General features: G+C 45.3%; 1 protein-coding gene across 1 annotated transcript in view; it reads right to left on the bottom strand.

Annotated features, from left to right (window-relative positions):
* Positions 1-19,658, bottom strand: part of ADGRE1 (adhesion G protein-coupled receptor E1) — a 47,007-nt gene extending 27,349 nt beyond the window's left edge. The window contains exons 1-8 of the mRNA XM_032252059.1: positions 19,525-19,658; positions 15,489-15,551; positions 9,962-10,023; positions 8,609-8,755; positions 7,786-7,941; positions 7,208-7,327; positions 4,526-4,672; positions 2,510-2,659 (exon numbers count right to left, since the gene is read on the bottom strand). Of these exons, the coding sequence (XP_032107950.1) occupies positions 2,510-2,659; positions 4,526-4,672; positions 7,208-7,327; positions 7,786-7,941; positions 8,609-8,755; positions 9,962-10,023; positions 15,489-15,551; positions 19,525-19,574 (895 nt within the window). The 5' untranslated portion in view covers positions 19,575-19,658. The remainder of the gene's footprint in view (positions 1-2,509; positions 2,660-4,525; positions 4,673-7,207; positions 7,328-7,785; positions 7,942-8,608; positions 8,756-9,961; positions 10,024-15,488; positions 15,552-19,524) is intronic.
* Positions 19,659-22,429: the final 2,771 nt, after the last annotated feature.

The raw sequence follows: 22,429 nt of genomic DNA on the forward strand, positions 1-22,429 counted from the left end.
GGCTCACTGCAACCTCCACCTCCTGGGTTCAAGCAATTCTACTGCCTCAGCCTCCTGAGTAGCTGGGATTACAGGTGTGCACCACCACGCCTAGCTGATTTTTGTATTTTTAGTAGAGACGGGATTTCACCATGTTGGTCAGGCTGGTCTCAAACTCCTGACCTTGTGATCTGCCCACCTCAGCTTCCCAAAGTGCTGGGATCACAAGTGTGAGCCACTGTGCCTGGCCCACTCCTCCCCCTTTCACCTAAACTGGCTAAAACCAGGAACTCCCAGGTTCTAAAGAATGGAAGAACCAAAAGATGGAGAGAGACTGAATTCCTTTATCACCATGTCAAGAAAAGCTGCCCACTGGCCAGGTATATCCATAATGAATTGTTATGAAAGTGATAAATTTCTATTATGTTAAGCTAGTAATAAGGTAGGAAGCAGGACTCAACTCCAGAGGAGGGACTCGGACACTGGACCAAATTGAGGACTAGCTAAAACAAGGACAGGGTGGAAGCAGCCTTCCATAAGACATGCCCCACCAGTGTGCCACGTCAGTCTACCATTGCCCTGCCAACATTGGGGAGTGACTGCCCCTTTCTATGGCAATGACCTGATGACCCAAAAGTTACTAACCCTTCCCTAGAAATGTCTACATAAACCACCTGTTAATCTGCATATTATTAAAAGTAGGTATAAGTATGATTGCAAAACTACCCTGAGCTCTGCTCTCTGCCTCTGAGGTAGTCCTGCTCTGTGGGAGCAGTCACAGAGCTGTAACACTGCCAGGGCTGTAACACTGCCTCTTCAATAAAGCTGTTTTCTTCTACCTCTGGCTTGCCCTTGAAATCTTTCCTGGGCAAAGCCAAGAGCCCTTGTGGGCTAAATCCCCCTTTGGGGCTTGCCTGTCCCGAATCAGTAATACTCAACTGGGGGTGATTTGTCCTTCCAGGGAACAGGGTACAATATCTAAAGACATTTTCAGTTGACGTAGCATGGGGTGGAAAGAGTGTTACTGGGATCTAGTTGGTGAAAGCCAAAGATCCTACCAGACATTCTGCATGGCACAGAACAACTCCTCACAACAAAAAATTATATAGCCCAATATGTCAATGGCGCTGAGGGTGAGAAATCCACACTCAACTAATATAGGATGATGCCAGGCTACTATGCCAATATGGGGCTAGCTCTTCCTCTGAGGGTGTCTGACCACAAAGGATATATGGGGTAGAATGTTGTGAGAAAAAAATAATTAGGAAAGAGGTGAAGACAAAAGGTCTTCTATTCCTATGTCAACTCACAAAACATGAGGAATAAACAACCTTCTGCGGTGACTCACATCAGTCTAAGGTACAGGGAATTGGGCAGTACTGTGGAGGATTGGGATGAAAAGTCTTTGTGTTATGAATGTTGGTTAATTTGAAGGCCTCGAAGGACACAAGAATGATCCATGATTGGAAGGTAAGGGGAAATAGTTTTTCTGCTGGTATCATGGAAAATGTCACTAACCAAGCAGTGAGCTTCTTTTAGTGGCAGTGAGCGCCCCACTTCCAGAAATATTTCAGCATGAACTAGGTGAGCACTTTTCACAGATTACATGGCTGGGACTAATACTTTGCATATGGAGTTGGGTTAGGTGCATGGTTTTCAAAACGTTTTGGCCCAAGAAGCCTTCCTTCAGGTGAAGTGAAACCTGAATAGGTAAGACAATTAAAAGAGGGTTTAATTTGCCAGAAAAGAAGATGGGCATCCATGGCCTTGCCTGCCTAGCTTTTCTCTTGGCCTTGATGGGGATCTTTAGTGGGTTCCTAGGCCCCTGGAGCTATGTTAATTTATTTGTAAGATCCCTTTCAACTTTACTTCTCTATTCTGCTTCTAACAATATCAGAAGCTAGCAAATATCAGCAAATAATAAGAAATATGATATTTTAATAAAAAGAAGCATGCATTTTCCCTGGTGGGATTGAAGAATATAAAATGCACTCTGTAGTATGGTAGGTACTCCAACAATGACCTCCATCAATTCTTCTGATTTCTCTGTGCACGTAGCGCTCCTTCGGTGAGATGGGGGAGTTTATTCTCCTTCCTTGGGATCTCTGTGGGCCCTGTGACTATGACCAATACCATGTGGTAGAAGTCATGGAACTTCCCAAGCCCAGACCATAAAATGAATGGCCATTTCTGTTTTCTTCCCCTTGAAACTGTGTTTCTTGGAAACCAACTGCCATGCTATAAGGAAGCCAAGCAGCCATGAGGAAAGGCCCATGAGGAAATCTTAGGGTCCCAGCTGAGGTCCCAGCCAAAGACCAGCACCAACTACCAGCCATGTGTAAGCAAGGCCATTTTGGATACATGGTATACCAGCTTTCCTAGTGCCCCATCTGACCTACATGAAACAAAAGAATCATGTGTTCAACATATAGAATCATGAAAAAGAACAAATGGTCATTGTTATAAGTTAGTACATTTCAGAATAGTTTGGTATCTGTTGAGAAATCCTCAGCATGGCTGGGAGAATTACCTGTACATCCAAAAGCCTGTGGATCTTTAAGGGTCTGAGAAGCAGGCAAAAAATATCCGGGCAGGCAGGAGCAATTGTATCCTCCTGGGATGTTGGTGCAGACAGAATTGGGACCACAAAGATTTGAGTTCCTGGAACATTCATCCACATCTAAGCAGAAAACCAGTCTAAGTCAAAAGAATGAAGGAGACTGAGGCTACAAGAGTTCAGAGCCTCATCACTGACTGAAAGCAATGTATTTCCCTGACTGTGCTCTCACCTTCATAAACACATTTTCATCACTCAAAGAACAACCATTTAGAGGCATATCCACGGTGCATGAAAATTTTCTGATAAGGCTTCCCACTGCTCAGGATAAAATCCAAAATCCTCATTAGATATTAAGGCCCTGACAACCTAGTTCCAACTGAGCTGACCTACCTCTACCTCATCTCTTGCTTTGAATTCCTTTGTGATTTATGATCCAGATGCATAGTTTACCTTTTTCTTTTTTAACAGACAGCATCTCATTCTGTTGCCCAGACTGCAGTTCCATGGCACCATCATAGCTCACTGCAGCCTCAAATTCCTGAGTTCAAGTGATCCTCTCACTGAGTAGCTGGGACTACAGCCATGTGCCACCATGCCCAGCTACTTTTTCTTATATAGAGACAGGGTGTCACTATGTTGCCCAGGCTGGTCTCGAACACCCAGCCTCAAGTGATCCTCCTGCCTCAGCCTTCCAAGTAGTGGGAGCTAAAGATGCGTGCCCCATGCCTAGCTAGTTTGTTTTTGTACAGACAGGGTCTCAATATGCTGCCCAGGTTGGTCTCAAACTCCTTGCCTCAATACATTTTCCTTCTTCAGCTTCCTAGAGTGTAAACGCATAGATACCCTTTATTCCACAAAGGCTCATTGTCTCTCTTCTCTGTTCCCTCAGCCTTGAACTTGCACACACACTTCTTTCTATGATAAATCTCAATTCCTCTCCTAGGCATCACATATTATTAGTAACAAAAACAGAGGCACATGGCCAGGCGTGGTGGCTTACACCTGTAATCCCAGCACTTTGGGAGGCTGAGGCAGGTGGATCACCTGAGGTCAGGAGTTTGAGACCAGCCTGGCCAATATGGTGAAACCTCATCTCTACTAAAAATACACAAATTAGCTGGGCATGGCGGCACATGTCTGTAATCCCAGCTACTCTGGAGGCTGAGGCAGGAGAATCACTTGAACCCGGGAGGCAGAGGTTGGAGTAAGCTGAGATTGGGCCACTGCACTCCAGCCTGGGCAACAGAACAAGACTCCATCTCAAAACCAAAAATCAGGCTGAGTACAGTGGCTCATACCTGTAATCCCAACATTTTGGGAGGCCGAGGCAGGTGGCTCATTTGAGGTCAGGAGCTTGACACCAGCCTTGCCAACATGGTGAACCCCCATCTGTACTAAAAATGCAAAAATTAGCTGAGTGTGGTAGCACGTGCCTGTAATCCCAGCTACTTGGGAAGGTGAGGCAGGAGAATTCCTTGAACCCAGGAGGAGGAGGTCGCAGTGAACCAAGATGGCAACACTGCACTCCAGCCTGGGCAACAGAGCAAGACCCCATCTCAAACAAACAAACAAACAAACAAACAGAACAAAAACAAACAAACAAAACAGAGGCACAGACTAAAGGGATTGAGAACATGGACATTCTGGGTTCATAGCCTGGCTCTGCCATTTACAGGCTGTTTGTCCGTGGGTGCTATGGACTGAATGGTGCCCCTCCTCCAAATTCCTATGTGGAAGCCCTAAGCCCCAATGGGATGTTATATCGAGATGTTATTTATTGCTGTATCCCCAGTGCCTAGAATAATGCCTCATATATTTAGGTGCTCAGGAGGTATTTCTTTAATGAGTGAATGAGTGAATGAATAATTATTGACTTCAGATTTGCAGATGAAAGTCTCAAACTCAACCAAGACCCACCCCAATCCCCTCACTACTGTCTTTGTAAATAGACTGGCACTTAAATTCCCAGAAGACACCCCCAACTACCTTCACACAATTCTCTGAGACCCTGAAAACTCAAGAGGCCACTGCTGGATTCAAATCCTGGGTTGCAGAGACAAGTGTAGGCTCCAACAGTGTTATGGCAAGTTGCATGCTCCGGGCAAGCTCTTGGATTGAGACATTCATCCACATCTGATGAGAGGAAGAGAATACCCAGGTTAAGGTAAATGAGAAAACAAGGACTGGAGACTGCAAACAGCAGATTCATTCGGTGTGTTAATTTGCAGCAGACAGGGCTGATGCTCCCCAATATCCATGTTCCCCCCTTCTTCGCAGGCACACAGTGGGACATATTTTCCAGTCCCTTCTTACAGTAGGCATGACCATGAGAATAAATTCTAGCCAATGGCATGTAAGCAGAAGGGTGGCAAATAGTTTCAAAACATAATTATCAGAGATTGCAAAAGTAGCCATAGTCCTTTACTCCTCTCTGTATCTACACCCCAAGATGTAGACTGCATACCAGGTGACTTTACCACACCTTGCACTAAGAGGTGGAGTCTGTTTCTCTACCCCTTAAATACATCTGGCCCTATGACTTGCATTGACCAATAGAAGACAGTGAAGTAGTGAGGCACTAATTCCAAACCTGTGCCTCCAGAGACCCGTTGGCTTCTGTTCATTCGCTTGGGCCTCTGATCTTTGCCATATGAACAAGCCCCTGACTAGCCTAATGAAGAATAAAAGACCAAGTGGAAGGGAAATGAATCATCCCAGATGAGCCCCAGACATGTGAAACCCATTCCCTCCTCCTCGTAATAATATAACAATATAATAATATAACCATCCAGTTGAGAATTGCATTCCCAGCTTCTCTTGCAGCTATGTGTGGCCACATGGTGAAAATCTGGCCAAGGAGAATAAATAGAACTGATGTGTGTACCCTCTGATCACGCCCTTGAAAAGAAAGAGCATACTCTACACTTACTCTCTCTTTTCACCTGGGCTGGAAGATGGACAGAGTGGGGTGATCCATGCCCAACTATGGGGATTGGAGAGGCAACAAGAGAAAGCCCACCCAAGATCAGCTGACCACAGACACAAGAACAAGACCCACTGGGACCAAAAGATCTGGCTAGAATAGACCACTTAAATTGTCAACTCATGGAATCAAGAGCTAAATAAATGGTGGTTGTTTCTAGACACTAACTTTTAGGGTGATTTTTTATCCAATGATGGCTAACTGCTACAAACAGAGCAGCAAAGGCAGAGATGACTTCCAACATCTCTTCAGCTAAGCCAGGGGGATGTAACGAGGGCTTGATCACACCTTGCCTTTCTCAATGGAGTCACCATCCCTGTAAATGAATGTGGAGAATAACAATGCACTTGACACAGGAGGATGGAGCCCTTGTTTCTTGGTGAGAACATTCTGGCTGCAGTGTAGACGATGGATTGGAGGAAATAAGACTGGAAAAGTTGAGGCTAGAGAGGAGGCTTTTGCAGTGATGATGAAGCCTCACCCAAGGATGGAAAAGAGCAGAGGAATTCAACACATATGTATTTATGTATTTATTTTTGAGACCAGGTCTTGCTCTGTCATCCAGGCTGGAGTGCAGTGATGTAAGCACAGTGCACTGCAGCCTCAACCTCCTGGTGTCAAGCAATCTTCCCACCTCAGCTTCTTCAGTAGCTGGGACCACAGGCACATGCCACCACGCCCAAATAATTTTCTAACTTTTTTTTTTTTTGGTAAAGACAGGGTCTCACTGGGTTGCCCAGGCTGGTCTCAAACTCCTGGTCTTACGCACTTCTGTCCCAGCCTCCCAAAGTGCTGGGATTACAGGCGTCAGCTGCCACACCCAGTCTCAAAACATATTTAGTAGGTAGATTCCCCAAGGCGTGATGACTGCTTTAATATGGAGGGAGAGAAAAGCTTAAAGATAACTTTCAAGCCTTAATTCAAATTACTTTTAGGGGAAAGTTCTGAGGTCTGGACTTTAGATCTCCCCGGAATAGGGTTTTTCCACCTCAGCACTATTGTCATTTAGGGCCAGATTATTCTTGGTTGTGGGGATGTTTCGTACGTTATAGGATGTTTAGTAGCATCTCTGATCACTTCCCATTAGATGCCTGTAGCACACACAGCACCTCTCCCCACCATCACCAGTTGTGACAATCAAAAATATCTCCAGATGTTGCCTATGCTCCCTGGGGGAAATATCAGTTTGAAGACAAGTGCACCCCATTATATTCTGATACCACTGTTTGACTTATAGTAGGACCTCAACAGGAGTTCAAATCCCAGCTCTTCCATTTAATATTTGCATATAGACCACAGATCCTATAAAGCAATTACACAATTGAGATTACAAAGCAACTAGCTAGCAACACTGTGACAGGAATTAAGCCTTCACATGTCAATATTAACCTTGAACAGAAATGGCCTACATGCTCCACTTAAAAGATATAGATTGTTAAACTGAATTAAAACAAAAAAGGAACCCAACCATGTGCTGCCTACAAGAGACCTACTTAACATGTAAAGACATCCCCAGGCTCAAAGTAAAGAGATAGAAAAAGATATAAGCAACTATATATTTTTACCTCTGTGAAGCCCCAATTTCTCATTCCTAACATGAGAAAATCCCTTCATCGTATGGTCTTCCAGTGAGATGACCCTTAATTAATTAAGTAGGTAAATAATAAAGAGATGGTCATTTATACCTTCACAGGTGGAGTTTCTAGAGATGAATCCGATTTGACAGCTGCAAAAGTAGCTTCCCATAAAGTTGACACAGTCAGAATGCTCAGGGCAGATCCCGCTGGTGAGGCACTCATTGATGTCTGAGAAGCAGTGGAAGAGGGTGAGTAGATAATAAATTGGGTGCCTAAGTTCAGAAATACATGAGCTCAAGCCAGGTGTGGTGGCTCACACCTGTAATCTCAGCACTTTGTGAGGCTGAGGAGGGTGGATTATGAGGTCAGGGGTTCGAGACCAGCCTGACCAACACGGTGAAACCCTGTCTCTACTTAAAAATACAAAAATTAGCTGGGTGTGGTGGCATGCTCCTGTAATCCTAGCTACTTGGGAGGCTGAGGCAGGAGAATTGCTTGACCTGGGAGGTGGAGGTTGCAGTAAGCTGAGAGCACACCATTGCACTCCAGCCTGGGTGACAGAGTGAGACTCTATCTCAAAAAAAAAAAAAGAAAGAAAGAAAGAAAGAAAGAAAAAGAAATACATGAACTCACCTTACTGATAGATACCCACCCAAGACCCATCTCTGGGAGCCTGAGAGCATTACCAGTACAGGAGAAATTGCCTGGCTTTCCTGAGATCCAGCCATTTGCAGTGGGAGAAGAGAAACCATGTAAACAGGCACAGTTGTATCTCCCCAACAGGTTTTTGCAGACTGAGTTAGGACCACAGGGCTGGGGGCTTTGAGAACATTCATCAATATCTGGACAGGGAGTTGGAGTTACAAATTTGCTTATCCTAGATAGAAAACTGTATTTTGCAACAAAAAAAAAATCTTAAAACAATATCTCCCATCCCATATGCTCTTCATTCAATGTGACTTTGGCACTTCTTCCATTAAGCAATGGAATGTATGTCCCCCTCTTGAATCTGAGCATGGTTGTGACTATGGTGGAAGTGACGCTAGGTCATAAAAATATTATGTACTTCTACCTCGTTCTCCCTTGGAATCCAGCCACCATATTGTGAGGAAACTCAACCATTCATGAAATTTTACAGTGACCAGGAATTATTTACATGGTCAGAGAGAGCGAGGGTGGGGAGAGAAGAAAAGAAAAGAAGAGGCGAGGGGAGGAGAGGGGAGGGGGAATGGGAAAGGGAAGGGGAATGGAGAGAGGGAAGGGAAGGGAATGGAAGGGAGAGAAGGGAGAGAGGGAAGGGAAGAGAAGGGAAGGGGAGAGGGAGGGAGAAAGGGATGGAGGAAGGAAGGAAAGGAAGGAAGGAAGGAAGGAAAAAAGGAAGGAAGGAAGGAAAGAAGGAGGGAAACAAACCATGTTGGGCTGAGGGGAAGTACCTATATTCAATACCCAGCCAGCTTTTACTTGATTTTCCCACCAAATGCTGGAGGGTTTGAGGGGGCATGAACTCACCTTTGCATTCCACTCCTGGACCCTTGAAGCGTCTTTGTCCATTGCTGGACAGGAAGCCTCGTTTGCAAGTACAGTAGTAACTGTCCATGTTGCTGGTGCAGGTGGCATAAGCTGGGCACATGGTAGTCTCTCTACATTTATTTGCATCTAGGCAGTGTATAACAAAAAGTTTAGACAAGATTAGAGCATTAGAGTGAGACTGCAAGGGAACCCAGCATACAAGGGTGGAGGCTGGCATACAATGGGCTGGATTGTGCTCCCCCCAAAAGATATGTTGAAGTCCTAAACCCTGGTACTTGTGAATTTAATTTATTTGGAAGCTGTGTCTTTGTAGATATAATTAAGATATAAGTTAAGATGAATCAGTGCTGGAGTAGGGTGGGCCACAGGTGTCCTTATAAGAATAGAAGAGACACAGGCATGCACAGGGACAATGACATCCAACAATGGAAACCGGAATCAGAGAGATGTGTCTAGAAGCCAAGGAACACCAAGGATTGCCAGCAATAACAAAACCCTTTTTTTTAAAAAAAGGCAAGGAACAGATTCTGCCCAATAGCCTTTGGCAAAAAACTGGCCCTGCCAATACTTTGATTTCACACTTTTAGATGCCAGAACTTCAAGAGAATAAATTTCTGTTGTTTTAAGCAGCCCTAGGAAACTGACACAGCAGACAATCATATTTAATCATGTACCTTGAAGACCCTAGACCCTTGCTATTCAGAGTAGGGTCTATGGTCAGCCACATGAGCATTGCTTGGGAGTTACATGGACATGCAAAATCCACTGAATCCGAATCTGCATTTGAACAAGATCCCAGGTGATGCGTGTGCACAGGGAAGTTTGAGAAGCACTGCTCTGGATCCTTGCTACCCAAAGTGTGGTCCACAGACCAGTATCATCTGCCTCCCTTTGGATTCCAAGAACATCTTGGAAAATCAGATGCTGATTCAGCAGGTCTGGGGAAGGGAGCCTGGGATTTTGTATTTCTAACAAGTCCCTGGAGGATGCTCATTCCATTGGTCCATGGATCACACCATGAACATCCAAGCACTAGACAGAAAAGTGAGAGAGTCAAAAGTGCAAGTTTTGGGACAAGGCAGACTTGAGTTCAAGTTCCAGCAGCAAACCTCAAAGCCAAGAATGGTAGCTGCCCCTCCAGACCCATTCCACCCTCCTCTTTGTAATAATATAACCATCCAGTTGAGGACTGCATTCCCAGCTTCTCTTGCAGCTAGGAGTGGCCACAGGGCGAAAATCTGGCCAAAGAGAATGAATAGAAGTGATGTGTGCACCATCTGGTCATGCCCTTGAAAAGAAAGGGCATACTCTACACTTCCTCTCGTTTTTCACCTGGGCTGGAAGATGGACAGAGGAGGGTGATCCATTCCCAACCACTGGGATGAGGGTCACACCTAAGGCTGGAGAGACAACAAGACAAAAGGAACTTGGGAGATGGGATGACCTCCTAGGCAGAGTTGTCCCACCACCCTGTTCCATCTTCAAGGTGGAGATTTATTAGAGAAAAATAAACATCGAAATTTTTTCATTCATAGTTATTTTATTTGTATGGGAACAATCATGACTCTATCCTAGCCAATCCAGTCCTGGGACCTCTCTGTACCTCAGCTTACATCCGGTAAGCCTCCAAGCCCTGTTGATCCCCTGCCCCAAATATCATTTGACAACTGCCCATTTCACTCCACCACCTTGGCTATGCCTGACCCAGATCCTCCTCTGAATTCAACATTTCTACATACTCCATTGTCCTCCACAATCGTCTACTCCACACCATGGTCATCTCTGAATGCACCTTTGATCTCCCACCTCCACCCCTTGCCTATAATGCTTCTTGTTCTCTTTAGAAATAAAACTCAAAGTACTCAGCATGAGCTGCAAAATCCCCAGTAACCAAGCCCAATCACATCATTCAGCCTCATCATGCCAGTTTCTCTTTGTTCTCCATTTCTAGCCTTCCTACCACAGGACTTTTGCACATGCTGTTCCCTCTGCCTCTGCTTTGCCTGGCCAGCTTTCACTCATTCTTCAGGTCTTGCTGTAACATCACTTCATCCAAGAAGCCTTCTCTGACTCCTCTATAGCTCTTGAGCTCCTCTTTTATGGAATTTATCAAAATGGTGACTGCCTGACTGTTTCAGTGATTCCCTCCTTCATGGCCACCTTCACCACCACACTGTGAGCTTCAAAAGGACAAGACCACAGGTGGGGGCAGGCTCCCAGGTGCTAGGGAAGAGGCTCACTTGATGCTATCATTCTTGAGGCAAGCAGAATAAGACCCTTCCAAGATGACCACATTCTAATCCTGAAACCTGTGAATATGTTATGTTCCATGGCAAAAGAGGAATGAAGGTTGCAGGTAGAATTAAGTTTGCTGATCAGCTGATCTCAAGATGGGGAGATTATCCTGGATCATCCAGGGGCAACCAATGTAGCCATAAGAGTCTTTTTAAGTGAAAGTTGAAGCCAAGAAAGGCATTGTCAGAGTGATGTGATGTGAGAAAGATCTGACCAGCCATCACTGGCTTTGAAGATGGGGAAAGGGGACATGAGCCAAGGAATGTGGTTGGCCTTAGATACAGGAAAAGGTAAGAAAATAGGTTCTCTCGGCTGGGAGTGGTGGCTCATGCCTGTAATCCCAACACTCTGGGAGGCTGAGGCGGGCAGATCACGAGGTCAGGAGATCAAGACCAGCCTGACTAACATGATGAAAACCCGTCTCTACTAAAAATACAAAAAAATTAGCCAGGCGTGGTGGTGGGTGCCTGTAGTCCCAGCTGCTCAGGAGGCTGAGGCAGGAGAATCGCTTGAACTGGGAGGTGGAAGTTGCAGTGAACCGAGATCACACCACTGTACTCCAGCCTGGGTGACAGAGTAAGACTCCATCTCAAGAATAAAAGAAGAAAGAAAGACAGATAGAAAGAGAGAGAGAGAGAGAAAGAAAGAGAAAATAGGTTTTCTTATACAGAATCCAGAAGGAACACAGCCCTGCCAAAGCCTCTATTTTAGCCCAGTGGGACCCATTTCAGACATCTGACCTCCGGAATGACAGATAAGTTTTTGTTGTTTTATGCCACCAAGTTTGTGGCAATTTGTTACAGCAGCCATAGAAAATGAACACAATTCCCTATACCCATATGTGAAAAGAACATGACTCAGAGTGATTTAGCAACTTACCCAAAGACACACAGCTAGACAGCAGCAGAGCCAGACCTTTCAAAATCCAAAGTACATTCAAGAGATAGAATCAATCTAAGTGTCCATCAGTGGATGAATGGTTAAGGAAGACGTGATATATGTACTCAATGGAATATCACTCAACTATAAGAAATAATGAAATCGTATCATTTGCAGAAACATAGATGGAACTGGAGGACATTACATAAAACGAAATAAGCCAGGCAAAGAAAAATAGATATTGCATGTTCTCATTCCTATGTGGGAGCTAAAATAATAATAATGATGGTCTAATGGAGGTAGAGAGCAGGATGATAATTACCAGAGGCGGGGAAGGGTAGTGGGGAAGGGAAATAAAGAGGATTGGTTAGTTAGTACAAAAACACAGTTAGGGCCAGGCACGGTGGTTCACGTCTGTAATCCCAGAACTTTGGAAGGCGAAGGCAGGTGGATCACCTGAGGTCAGGAGTTCAAGACCAGCCTGACCAACATGGAGAAATCCCCTGTCTCTGCTGAAAATACAAAGTTAACTAGGCGTGGTGGCACATGCCTGTAATCCCAGCTACTTGGGAGTGTGAGGCAGGAGAATCGCTTGAACCCGGGAGGTGTAGGTTGTGGTGAGCCAAGATCATGCCAATGGCACTCCAGCCTGGGCAACAAGAGCAAAACTCCGTCTCAAGAAAAAACAGAAACAAAAACACAGTTAGATGGAAGGAATAACATCTAGTGCTCAGTAGCACAATAGGACAACGACATATGAATCAGGACATATTTGTCTTTCTGTGCCTGGCTTATTTTACTTAATATAATGACCTCCAGTTTCATCCATGTTGCCGCAAATTACAGAATTTCATTCTTTTTATGGCCAAATAGCATCCCACTGTGTATGCAGACCACACTGTGTTCAACCTTTCATCTGTCAATGGACACTTAAGTTGATCCCTTGTCTTTATTATTATTATTGTTATTATTGAGACGGAGTCTTGTTCTGTCACCCAGGCTGGAGTACAGTGGTGTGATCTTGGCTCATTGCAACCTCCGCCTCCTGGGTTCAAGTGATTCTCCTGCCTCAGCCTCCCAAGCAGTTGGGATTACAGGTGCACACCACCACACCAGGCTAATTTTTGTATTTTTAGTAGAGACGGGGTTTCATCATGTTGGCCAGGCTGGTTTCAAACTCCTGACCTCTGATGATCTGCCCGCCTCAGGCTCCCAAAGTGCTGGGATTACAGGTGTGAGCTACCGCGCCTGGCCTGATTCCACATCTTGACTATTGTGAATAGTGGACTTGGGCTTTGTATCAAAGAAAGATGGGAGTCATGGGAGGATCTAGAGCAGATTAGGGACATGGCGCAAGGTTTTAACATAAGCCTTCTGGCCACTGGTTGGAAGATGAACTATAGAAGATCAGAAGCAAATTGATCAAGGAGGGGGTGACTGCACTTGTCCAGGTAAATGATGTCAGTAACCCAGAGGGGAGCAATGGAGGGAATGCAAATTGGGATTTTTTTTTAAGCAACGCTAACAAAATTTGCCAATGATTGGATGTGAGGAATGAAAAGAGAGGAACCAACCATAATGCCAACACCAATTGGTAGTATGAAAAAATGAAAAAGTGTCATAAAAACAGAAGGAATGGCTGGGTGCGGTGGCTCACGCCTGTAATCCCAGCACTTTGGGAGGCCAAGCCGGGTGGATCACCTGAGGTCAGGAGTTCGAGACCGGTCTGGCAAACATGGTGAAACCCCATCTCTACTAAAAAATATACAAATTAGCTGGATGTGATGGTGCGCACCTGTAATCCCAGCTACTCGGGAGGCTATGCCAGGAGAATCGCTGAACCCCAGGAGGTGGAGGTTGCAGTGAGCTGGCATCAAGCCACTGCATTCTAGCCTGGGTGACAGAGTGAGATGCCATCTCAAAAAATATGTATACACAAAAATTAGCTGGGCATGGTGGTGTGCACCTGTAATCTCAGCTACTGGAGAGGCTGAGGCAGGAGAATTGCTGAAATCCAGGAGGTGGAGGTTGCAATGAGCAGAGATCAAGTCTAGCATGGGTGACGGAGTGAGATTTCATCTCAAAAAATAAATAAATAAATAAATAAATAAGGAATAGATTATTGTAATTGTGACATTATTCACCCTGTTTTTGTCACATGCTCAGTTTTGAGATCCAAGTTCTTTGCTTCTATAATGCTCCCTGTTTATTTCTCTTCCCTGCATGAGGCCTCTGATGGTAACTCTCTTCCCATTTCCAGCTTCCTCTTTCATCTGCAGAGGCAACATTTGTCTGCAGGTTTCTAGCATTTTATCACTTGTGGTCCCTTAATGCGGTGAGCTTCCCATCATCCTCTTCCTCTAGCCCACTCCCTCAGAGCTCAAACCCACCCAAGCCCAGGATAACAGCCCAGCCTTGTGGGACGAGGACAGAGCGAGACTCCATCTCAAAACAAACAGACAAACAAAAAACCACCCAGGAAGTGGGTACCACCCTCCGTCCATGGTACACATGAGGAAACCGAGTCTCAGAGAAGCTGTTGGGTCATTTGGACAGAAAACAGGAGAGTTGGGGCCCAGGTCCAGGGTCATAGCCCCCAAAATGTGGTCTCTTCACAGCTTTAATGACCAAATGCTCTCTGGGCCTTGGTTTTCTCATCTGTAAAGTGGGTTTAATTGCAGAATCCAGCCAGGAAGCCTGTGATGATGGAGGCATCAGAGCAGGGGAACTCCCATTGATAAAACCATCAGTTCTCGTGAGACTTACTCACTACCTTGAGAACAGTAGAGGAAAACCACCCCCTATGAATCAGTTATTTCCACCTTGGCCCCACCCTTGACACGTAGGGATTTTTACAATTCGAAGGTGAGATCTGGGTGGGGACACAGCCAAACTCAACAGCTAAGAACTGACAATGTCTTTCTTCCTTTATCCAGCAAGAGCTTATGTAGATGAGAGTATTTAACAAAACATAAAGTCACTTATGTTTTTCCTTTTTTTTCTTTGAGACAGAGTTTTCTCTCTTATTGCCCAGGCTGGAGTGCAATGGTGTGATCTCAGTTCAATGCCACTCCACCTTCTGGGTTCAAGTGATTCTCCTGCCTCAGCCTCCCACGTAGCTGGGATTACAGGCGTGCACCCCCACACCTGGCTAATTTTTCTGTTATTAGTAGAGACAGGGTTTCACCATGTTGGCTAGGCTGGTCTTGAACTCCTGACCTCAGGTGATCTGCCTGCCTCAGCCATCCAAAGTGCTGGGATTACAGGCGTGAGCCACTGCACCCGGCTGTCACTTATGTCTCTTCACACTGAGTTGTAGTTTGAGTAAATTCCATCCCTACTCTTAATACACTACCATTGATAAAGCTCATGCTACATACCAGGTGGTTTCCAAAGCTACCTTTTTGAACTTAGGTTACAGAACATCCCTATTGTTGTCTGTATTTCACAGCTTGGGACACTGAAGTTCAGAGAGGTTATGTGATTTGCCTGAGATCACACAGCAATTCTAAGCACAAAGGAAAGAGCCTGGAGTGAGAATCAGGAGACCTGCATGTTAACCCTTGCTCTGCCAGTTACTAGCTCCCAGCAAGCCTCTGGATGAGGCTTAATTTCCCAGGATTTTTCCTGGGGAGAAAGCATTCTCCACTGTATCAGGCATCTGCATTCTCTCTGGCCAACTTACTTTTTATTGTTGATTTCAGTGTGGGTCCTGTGTGCATTTCCCAGATGTCCATAACACAACACCCTGTGAAGAGAAAAAAGAAAAACACCGTGAACCACCAAAAAAACAAAACCCTTTTGGGCTCAACCTGCAACATTGCTTCTGGCTTGGCCTCACAGAAACAGGTTTGAGGAGGCTAGGTGACAAACTCAGTTAAGGAACAAACATACACTATTTTGCATGAGCATATGAGTGACCATTCCTGATTTTTGACACTTAGGGTTTTTTTTCATTTTGTCTGTCTTCTTCCTCTTCTTTCTTCCTTCTTCCTTCCTTCTCCTTCTTCTTTTTGATTAAATAGTTCTAGGCTAAGCACTGTGGTGCACACCTGTAATCCCAGCACTTCAAGAGGTCAAGGTGGGTAGATTGCTTGAGCCCAGGAGTTTAACACCAGCGTGGGCAATATGGCAAAACCCCATCTCTACAAAAAATGCAAAAACGAGTTGGGCATGGTGGCACATGCCTGTAGCCCCAGCTACTCAGGAGGCTGAGTTGGGAGGATCACTTGAGATCAGCAGTTTTAGACCAGCCTGGGCAACACAGTATTCGTCAAAAAAAATTTTTTTTAATTAGCCGGGTGGTAGTGACACCTTATAGTCCCAGCTACTCAGGTGGCTGAGGTGGGAGGATTGCTTGAGCCCATGAGTTTGAGACTTCAGTGAGCCAAGACAGAGATTGTGCCAATGCACTCCAACCTAGGTGACCCTGTCTCTAAAAAAAAAAAAATGTTCTGCCTAGGCGTGGTGGCTCACAGTTGTAATCCCAGCACTTTGGAAGGCCAAGGTGGGCAGACCACAAGGTCAGGAGTTCAAGACCAGCCTGGCCAACATGGTGAAACCCTGTCTCTATTAAAAATACATCGGGTGCGGTGGCTCACGCCTGTAATCCCAGCACTTTGGGAGGCCAAGGCAGGCAGATCACGAGGTCAGGAGATCGAGATCATCCTGACCAACATGGTAAAACCTTGTCTCTACTAAAAAGATACAAAAATTACCTGGGTGTGGTGGCACACTCCTATAGTCCCAGCTACTCGGGAGGCTGAGGCAGGAGAATTGCTTGAACCTGGGAGGCGGAGGTTGCAGTGAGCCGAGATTGCGCCACTGCACTCCAGCCCAGTGACAGAGAGAGACTCTGTCTCCAAAATAATAATAAGTTTCTTAGCCTCCAATAAATAAATAAATAAATAAAAATACAAAAATTAGCTGGGTGTGGTGATACATGCCTGTAATCCCAGCTACCCAGGAGGCTGAGGCAGGAGAATTGCTTGAATCAGGATCCAGGAGTCAGAGATTGCAGTGAGTTGAGGTCACACCACTGCACTCTAGCCTGGGCTACAGAGTGAGACTCCATCTTAAAAAAAAAAAGAAAAATTTCGGTTGATTTTCAAAAACATACATTAAAGCATGCCTTCTCAAAAGGGGTGATACCTCCCTAAAAAGACCCAAACTTTGTTCGTGGTTCTCAAGAAAGAAATTATTATTATTTTTTTGAGACAGAGTCTCGCTCTGTCACCCAGGCTGGAGTGCAACGGCGCGATCTTGGCTCACTGCAACCTCTGCCTCCTAGGTTCAAGCAATTCTCCTGCCTCAGCCTCCTGAGTAGCTGGGACTACAGGTGTGCACCACCACGCCCAGCTAATGTTTGTATTTTTAGTAGAGACGGGGTTTCATCATGTTGTTCAGGATGGTTTCGAACTCCTAACCTTGTGATCCACCTGCCTCGGCCTCCCAAAGTGCTGGGATTACAGGTGTGAGCCATCATGCCTGGCCAGGAAGAGATTTTTTAAAACTTACTCTTTTATGTATAAGATACACATGGATATGCAGAAAATACATATATAGATATACAGTATTAAAATTTCATGAGAGGGTAGGGCAATTCATTGTTTAACGTTTAAAGGCAATGCAACCCTGCAGCATTTAGGTCTCCTGCACCATCATCATCATTGCCATCCTTATCACCATCATCATCGCCATCATCATCTCCATCACCACCATCATCGCCATCACCATCACCATTACCACCATCATCACCATCATCGCCATCATCACCATCATCATATCCATCACCACCATCATCGCCATCACCATCACCATTACCACCATCATCACCATTATCGCCATGATCACCACCATCATCATCACGATAAACACCATCACCACCACCTTCATCATCATCACCACCAGCACCATTATCATTACCACCACCAGCAGCAGCACCATAATCACCATCATCACCATCTTCATCATCATCACCACCACCATCACCATTATCACTATTATCATCATCATCACCATCACTATCTTCATCATCACTATTGTCACCACCATCATCATGATCATCACCATTATTATCATTAATATCATCATCACAACTCTTTGCTGATTAACTTCAGAGCAGAAGAAGGAATGTTAATGGTTAATACCATTGCCAGCACCCCAAAATAACAACTCTGCATTCCTACATTTGATGTCCACAGGCCATCGATTTCTTCCAATGTAGCCTGCCAGTCAACAACTCCTACACACTCAAACTCCCAAATTCTACCTATGATTACTAACAAAAATTATTTTGCCCATTCATTAATTATTTTAGAGGCAATCCAACATACTGTTTAGGCACACAAAGCCTGGAGTCAAAGTGCTTGGGTTTAAAAATCTGGCTTTGCCACTTAATGATTGTGTGGACTTGAGAAAGTTATTTAATCTCTTTGTGCCTCAGTTTCCTCCTTGGTAAAATAGGGGAATCAGAACTGCTGTACAACAGCAGAGAAAACACACACTTGCTACTTAGAAGATGTCCCCTGGCCAGGCACAGTGGCTCATGCCTGTAATCCCAGCACTTCGGGAGGCCGAGGCACGTGGATCACATGAGGTCAGGAGTTCAAGACCATCCAGCCTCATCAACATGGTGAAACCCTATCTCAACTAAAAATACAAAAATTAGCCAGATGTGCTGGCATGCACCTGTAATCCCAGCTACTTGGGAGAATGAGGCAGGAGAATCACTTGAACCCAGGAGGCAGAGGTTGCAGTGAGCTGAGATCATGCCACTGCACTCCAGCATGGGCAACAGAGTGAGATTCCAACTCAAAAAAAAAAAAGAAGAAGAAGAAGATATCCCCCCTATATCCTCCATTCTTAAATTTGATCCAATGACCAAAACACACAAGACATAGAAGAAAAAACAGTAACATGGAAGATAAACGAGGCTGAGACAAAATGACACCTGAAGAAAGAGAAATAAGAGCAGACAGGACAGGTCTATCTCATTGTTCAGGACTCAGCACAAATTGCCCCCCCTCAACCCCAGACTTCTCCCTTCCACATAACCCCCAACCACATTCTAGATAACTTCTTTTATAACATTTATCACTACCTGGAATTCCATCATTTACTTATTATTTGGGGCAACATAGTGCAGTAAAAAGGCTTACAAACTCTGAAATCAGACTGCCTGGGTTGAAATCCTGGCTCTACATCTTATTGACTAAGTTGTCTTGGGAAAATTATTTTATCTCGTTTGCCTCAGTTTTCTTCTTTGCAAAATAGAACTAATAATGACCCAATGTCATAGAAATGTTGTGACAATTGGATATGTTCTATGTTTAAAGAAGTTACAACAGTGTTAAGTGGGCTATGACCGTCTGTCCCTCTTTCCTGTCTTCTCTTACCCACAAGAATATCAACCTCAAGAGTGCAGGAACGTAGTCTTTTTTTTTCCTCACTGTTGTAACTTCTAGTGCCTAGAACAGCACTTGATACACAGGATGTGCTCAGGAAACACAGATCAAATGAATATGAAGAAAAGCTGTCCTGAAAGATGGACTTCCCTGAGCTATGGAGTTTTGTCAAAGGTTCCCCAAATAAGGGTGTTTGCAGCAACCAGCCTAGACTTATCATCTCTTTCTTGGCTGGACCATTCATGGCTCTCCCTTTTCTCGGAAGCCTATTTCCAACCCAGGCCTCCCTAGCCCCTCATTCAGCCTCACACTCACCCCAGAAGAGGAGCAGCTTGAAGCCACGCATTATGCTGTGGTTCTGTCATTCAAAGAGAAGGAGCTTTTCTACTGACCATGGGTTTTCAGTAACAGGAGGTGTAGGAAGAGGGGAAGGCGGGGCCAGAGTTGTTCAATTCTGCCCTGCCATCAGAGCCCTTTGTGCTGAGTTACTGCCACTAAAAGACAGCCTAGAAAATCCTAATTTCCCCGTTTCTCCACAATAAAGAGAAGTTAATCTGCCTAACATATACTATTCTCTCCCTCTCCTTCCCACTCTCTCTCTTTCCCACCAGTCTATCTCCCAGTTCTCAACACCTTCTTTCATTGCACCCAATAAACAAGCTTCCATCTCCTGCCTCCAGTGAAGCAAATCTCAGCCTTTAGGGTCTCTTTCCAGTCTCCCCTTATAAAAACAGCCATCACAATCACAGGTACCAGGCACTGTGCTAGTCACACTGCCAACATAATGCAATTTCATTGTCATGTCAACCTCGTAAAGTAGGAATTCCCCTCCCTCTCTCCCTTCACCAACAAAATGGAAACTTAGGCTTGCAGAGGACTTGTCACTTGTCCAAGATCTCTCAGACCTGATATTGGAACCCAGGACCCTCTGACTCCAAAGTCTAAAGTGTTCATCATCTTATTTTCCTTCAGATCGCCACTCTATCTGACCCCTCTACAGCAACACTCCACCCTATTCCCAGCTTCCTAGCTCTCTCTGATAACTGGTAACATCTCAGGGCCCCAAAAGTGCAGACCCTTAGACAGGGATTCTAGCAAAAGTAGTTTATTAAGAAGGTGACCCCAGAATACACCAGCTGGGGAGGGAGAAAGTGAAACAGGAAAGCAAAGAGCCAATACTGGGTGTGTCTTCAAACAAGTTACATGGTGAGAAAGTGGAGCTTAACCTCCCAGGGGACATCTGGGGAGCAGGAGCAGCATGGAACATACTCTTCAGAGTTATTCCAACTGAGGGGTAAGGGAGCTGAGGTATTTATACCCCACCTACTGTCAGTCATTAGTTGACTGGTGGCTTGTTCCCAGGGGGCGTCAACCACTTGAAACTTCAGGCCTGGCCTCCAAGCAGATAGAATGGGCTCCAGTTTGTATAATCCCACTGATAACAAAACGTAGTGATTGGCAGATGTTGAAGTGGTATCATTCAGCTGGGGTAATACCCAAGGTTCATTGCCTCGTGGCAAGGAAATAAAAAATGCAGACATACAAGGAATAAGTTTTAGAGCAGAGGTTTAAGACAGGCGCAGTGGCTCATGCCTGTAATCCCAGTACTTTGGGAGGCCAAGATGGGTGGATCGCCTGAGATCAGGAGTTTGAGACCAGCCTGGCCAACATGGTGAAACCCCATCTCTACTAAAAAAATAAAAATTAGCTGGGTGTGGTGGCAGGTGCCTGTAACTCCAGGTACGTGGGAGGCTGAGGCAGAAGAATCGCTTGAACCTGGGAAGCAGAGGTTGCACTGAGCTGAGATCATGCCACTGCACTCCAGCCTGAGCAACAGAGTGAGACTCCATTTCAGAAAAAAAAAAAAAAAAGAGCAGATAGGCAACAAGAGCTCTCTCCCTGGCAGAGAGAGAGGGCTTCCAAATGGACCTCCCAGTTCCATGGTGAAATGCATGGGGTTTTATAGATGAGCTTGAGGTGGTGGTATCTGATTTACATAAGGCCCAATGATTGGTTGGACCAGGTGTGCCATTTTGCAAAGAACCTGGCCGCCTGCTCTAATATTTTATTATGCAGATGGAGTCTCTACCTGGCCAGGACCATGTTGCCTGTTCCTTTACTGCACACGTGGTTGACAAAGAAAAGGGAAGATGGAGCCTCCATGTTGAACATGGCCGGCTCCCAGTACCCTTTTCCTATTGGCATAGCTGCCGGCGTTCACCCGCGCAAGCTTCCGGCTTGTTTTTCTACATCTGCAGCCTGACTTTTCAGGCTGCACTTTGCTAGAAAAAAAATGATTTGGGAGCAGCTTCTTATTAAAAGGGCAACCTTACCGAGGACCCTCTGCCCTCATTCTCTGCCTAAATAATTTCTTCCTGGCTCCTGTATCAGTGTCAAGCTAGGGCATATAAATGTGTTAAGTTAGGTCATGGGTGTGGGCAGCCACTGATAGCATCTGCTACAAGCTACAAAGGAGGTTCAAAGAGCATCCCCAAGTTCTTAGAAAAGTTCTACATGTTTTTGCCTTCCCCTTTTCTTCTTTGCAAACTACCAACTTTGGAGTTATTGTCACTGAAAAAAAGATTCAGGTGGCTCACTCCTATAATCCCAGCACGTTGAGAGGCTGAGGCGGGCAGATCACCTGAGGTCGTGAGTTCAAGACCAGCCTGACCAACATGGAGAAACCCCATCTCTACTAAAAATACAAAATTAGCCGGGCATGGTGGCACATGCCTGTAATCCCAGCTACTAGGGAGGCTGAGGCAAAAGAATTGCTTGAACCCAGGAGGTGGAGGTTGCGGTGAGCCAAGATTGTGCTACTGAACTCCACCCTGGGCAACAAGAGTGAAACTCTGTCTAAAAAAAAAAATTCACGAATGTTTTTCTTTTTCTTTTTTCTTTTCTTTTTTTTTTTTGAGACAGAGTTTCGCTCTTGTTACCCAGGCTGGAGTGCAATGGCACGATCTCGGCTCACCGCAACCTCCGCCTCCTGGGTTCAGGCAATTCTCCTGCCTCAGCCTCCTGAGTAGCTGGGATTACAGGCACGCGCCACCATGCCCAGCTAATGTTTTGTATTTTTACCAGAGACGGGGTTTCACCATGTTGACCAGGATGGTCTCGATCTCTTGACCTCGTGATCCACCCGCCTCACGCCTGTAATCCCAGCACTGTGGGAGGCCGAGGCGGGTGGATCACGAGGTCAAGAAATCGAGACCATCCT

Source organism: Sapajus apella, unplaced genomic scaffold (assembly GCF_009761245.1).
Source record: "Sapajus apella isolate SASKATOON/1434 unplaced genomic scaffold, GSC_monkey_1.0 scaffold77, whole genome shotgun sequence".
Lineage (NCBI taxonomy): Eukaryota > Metazoa > Chordata > Mammalia > Primates > Cebidae > Sapajus > Sapajus apella.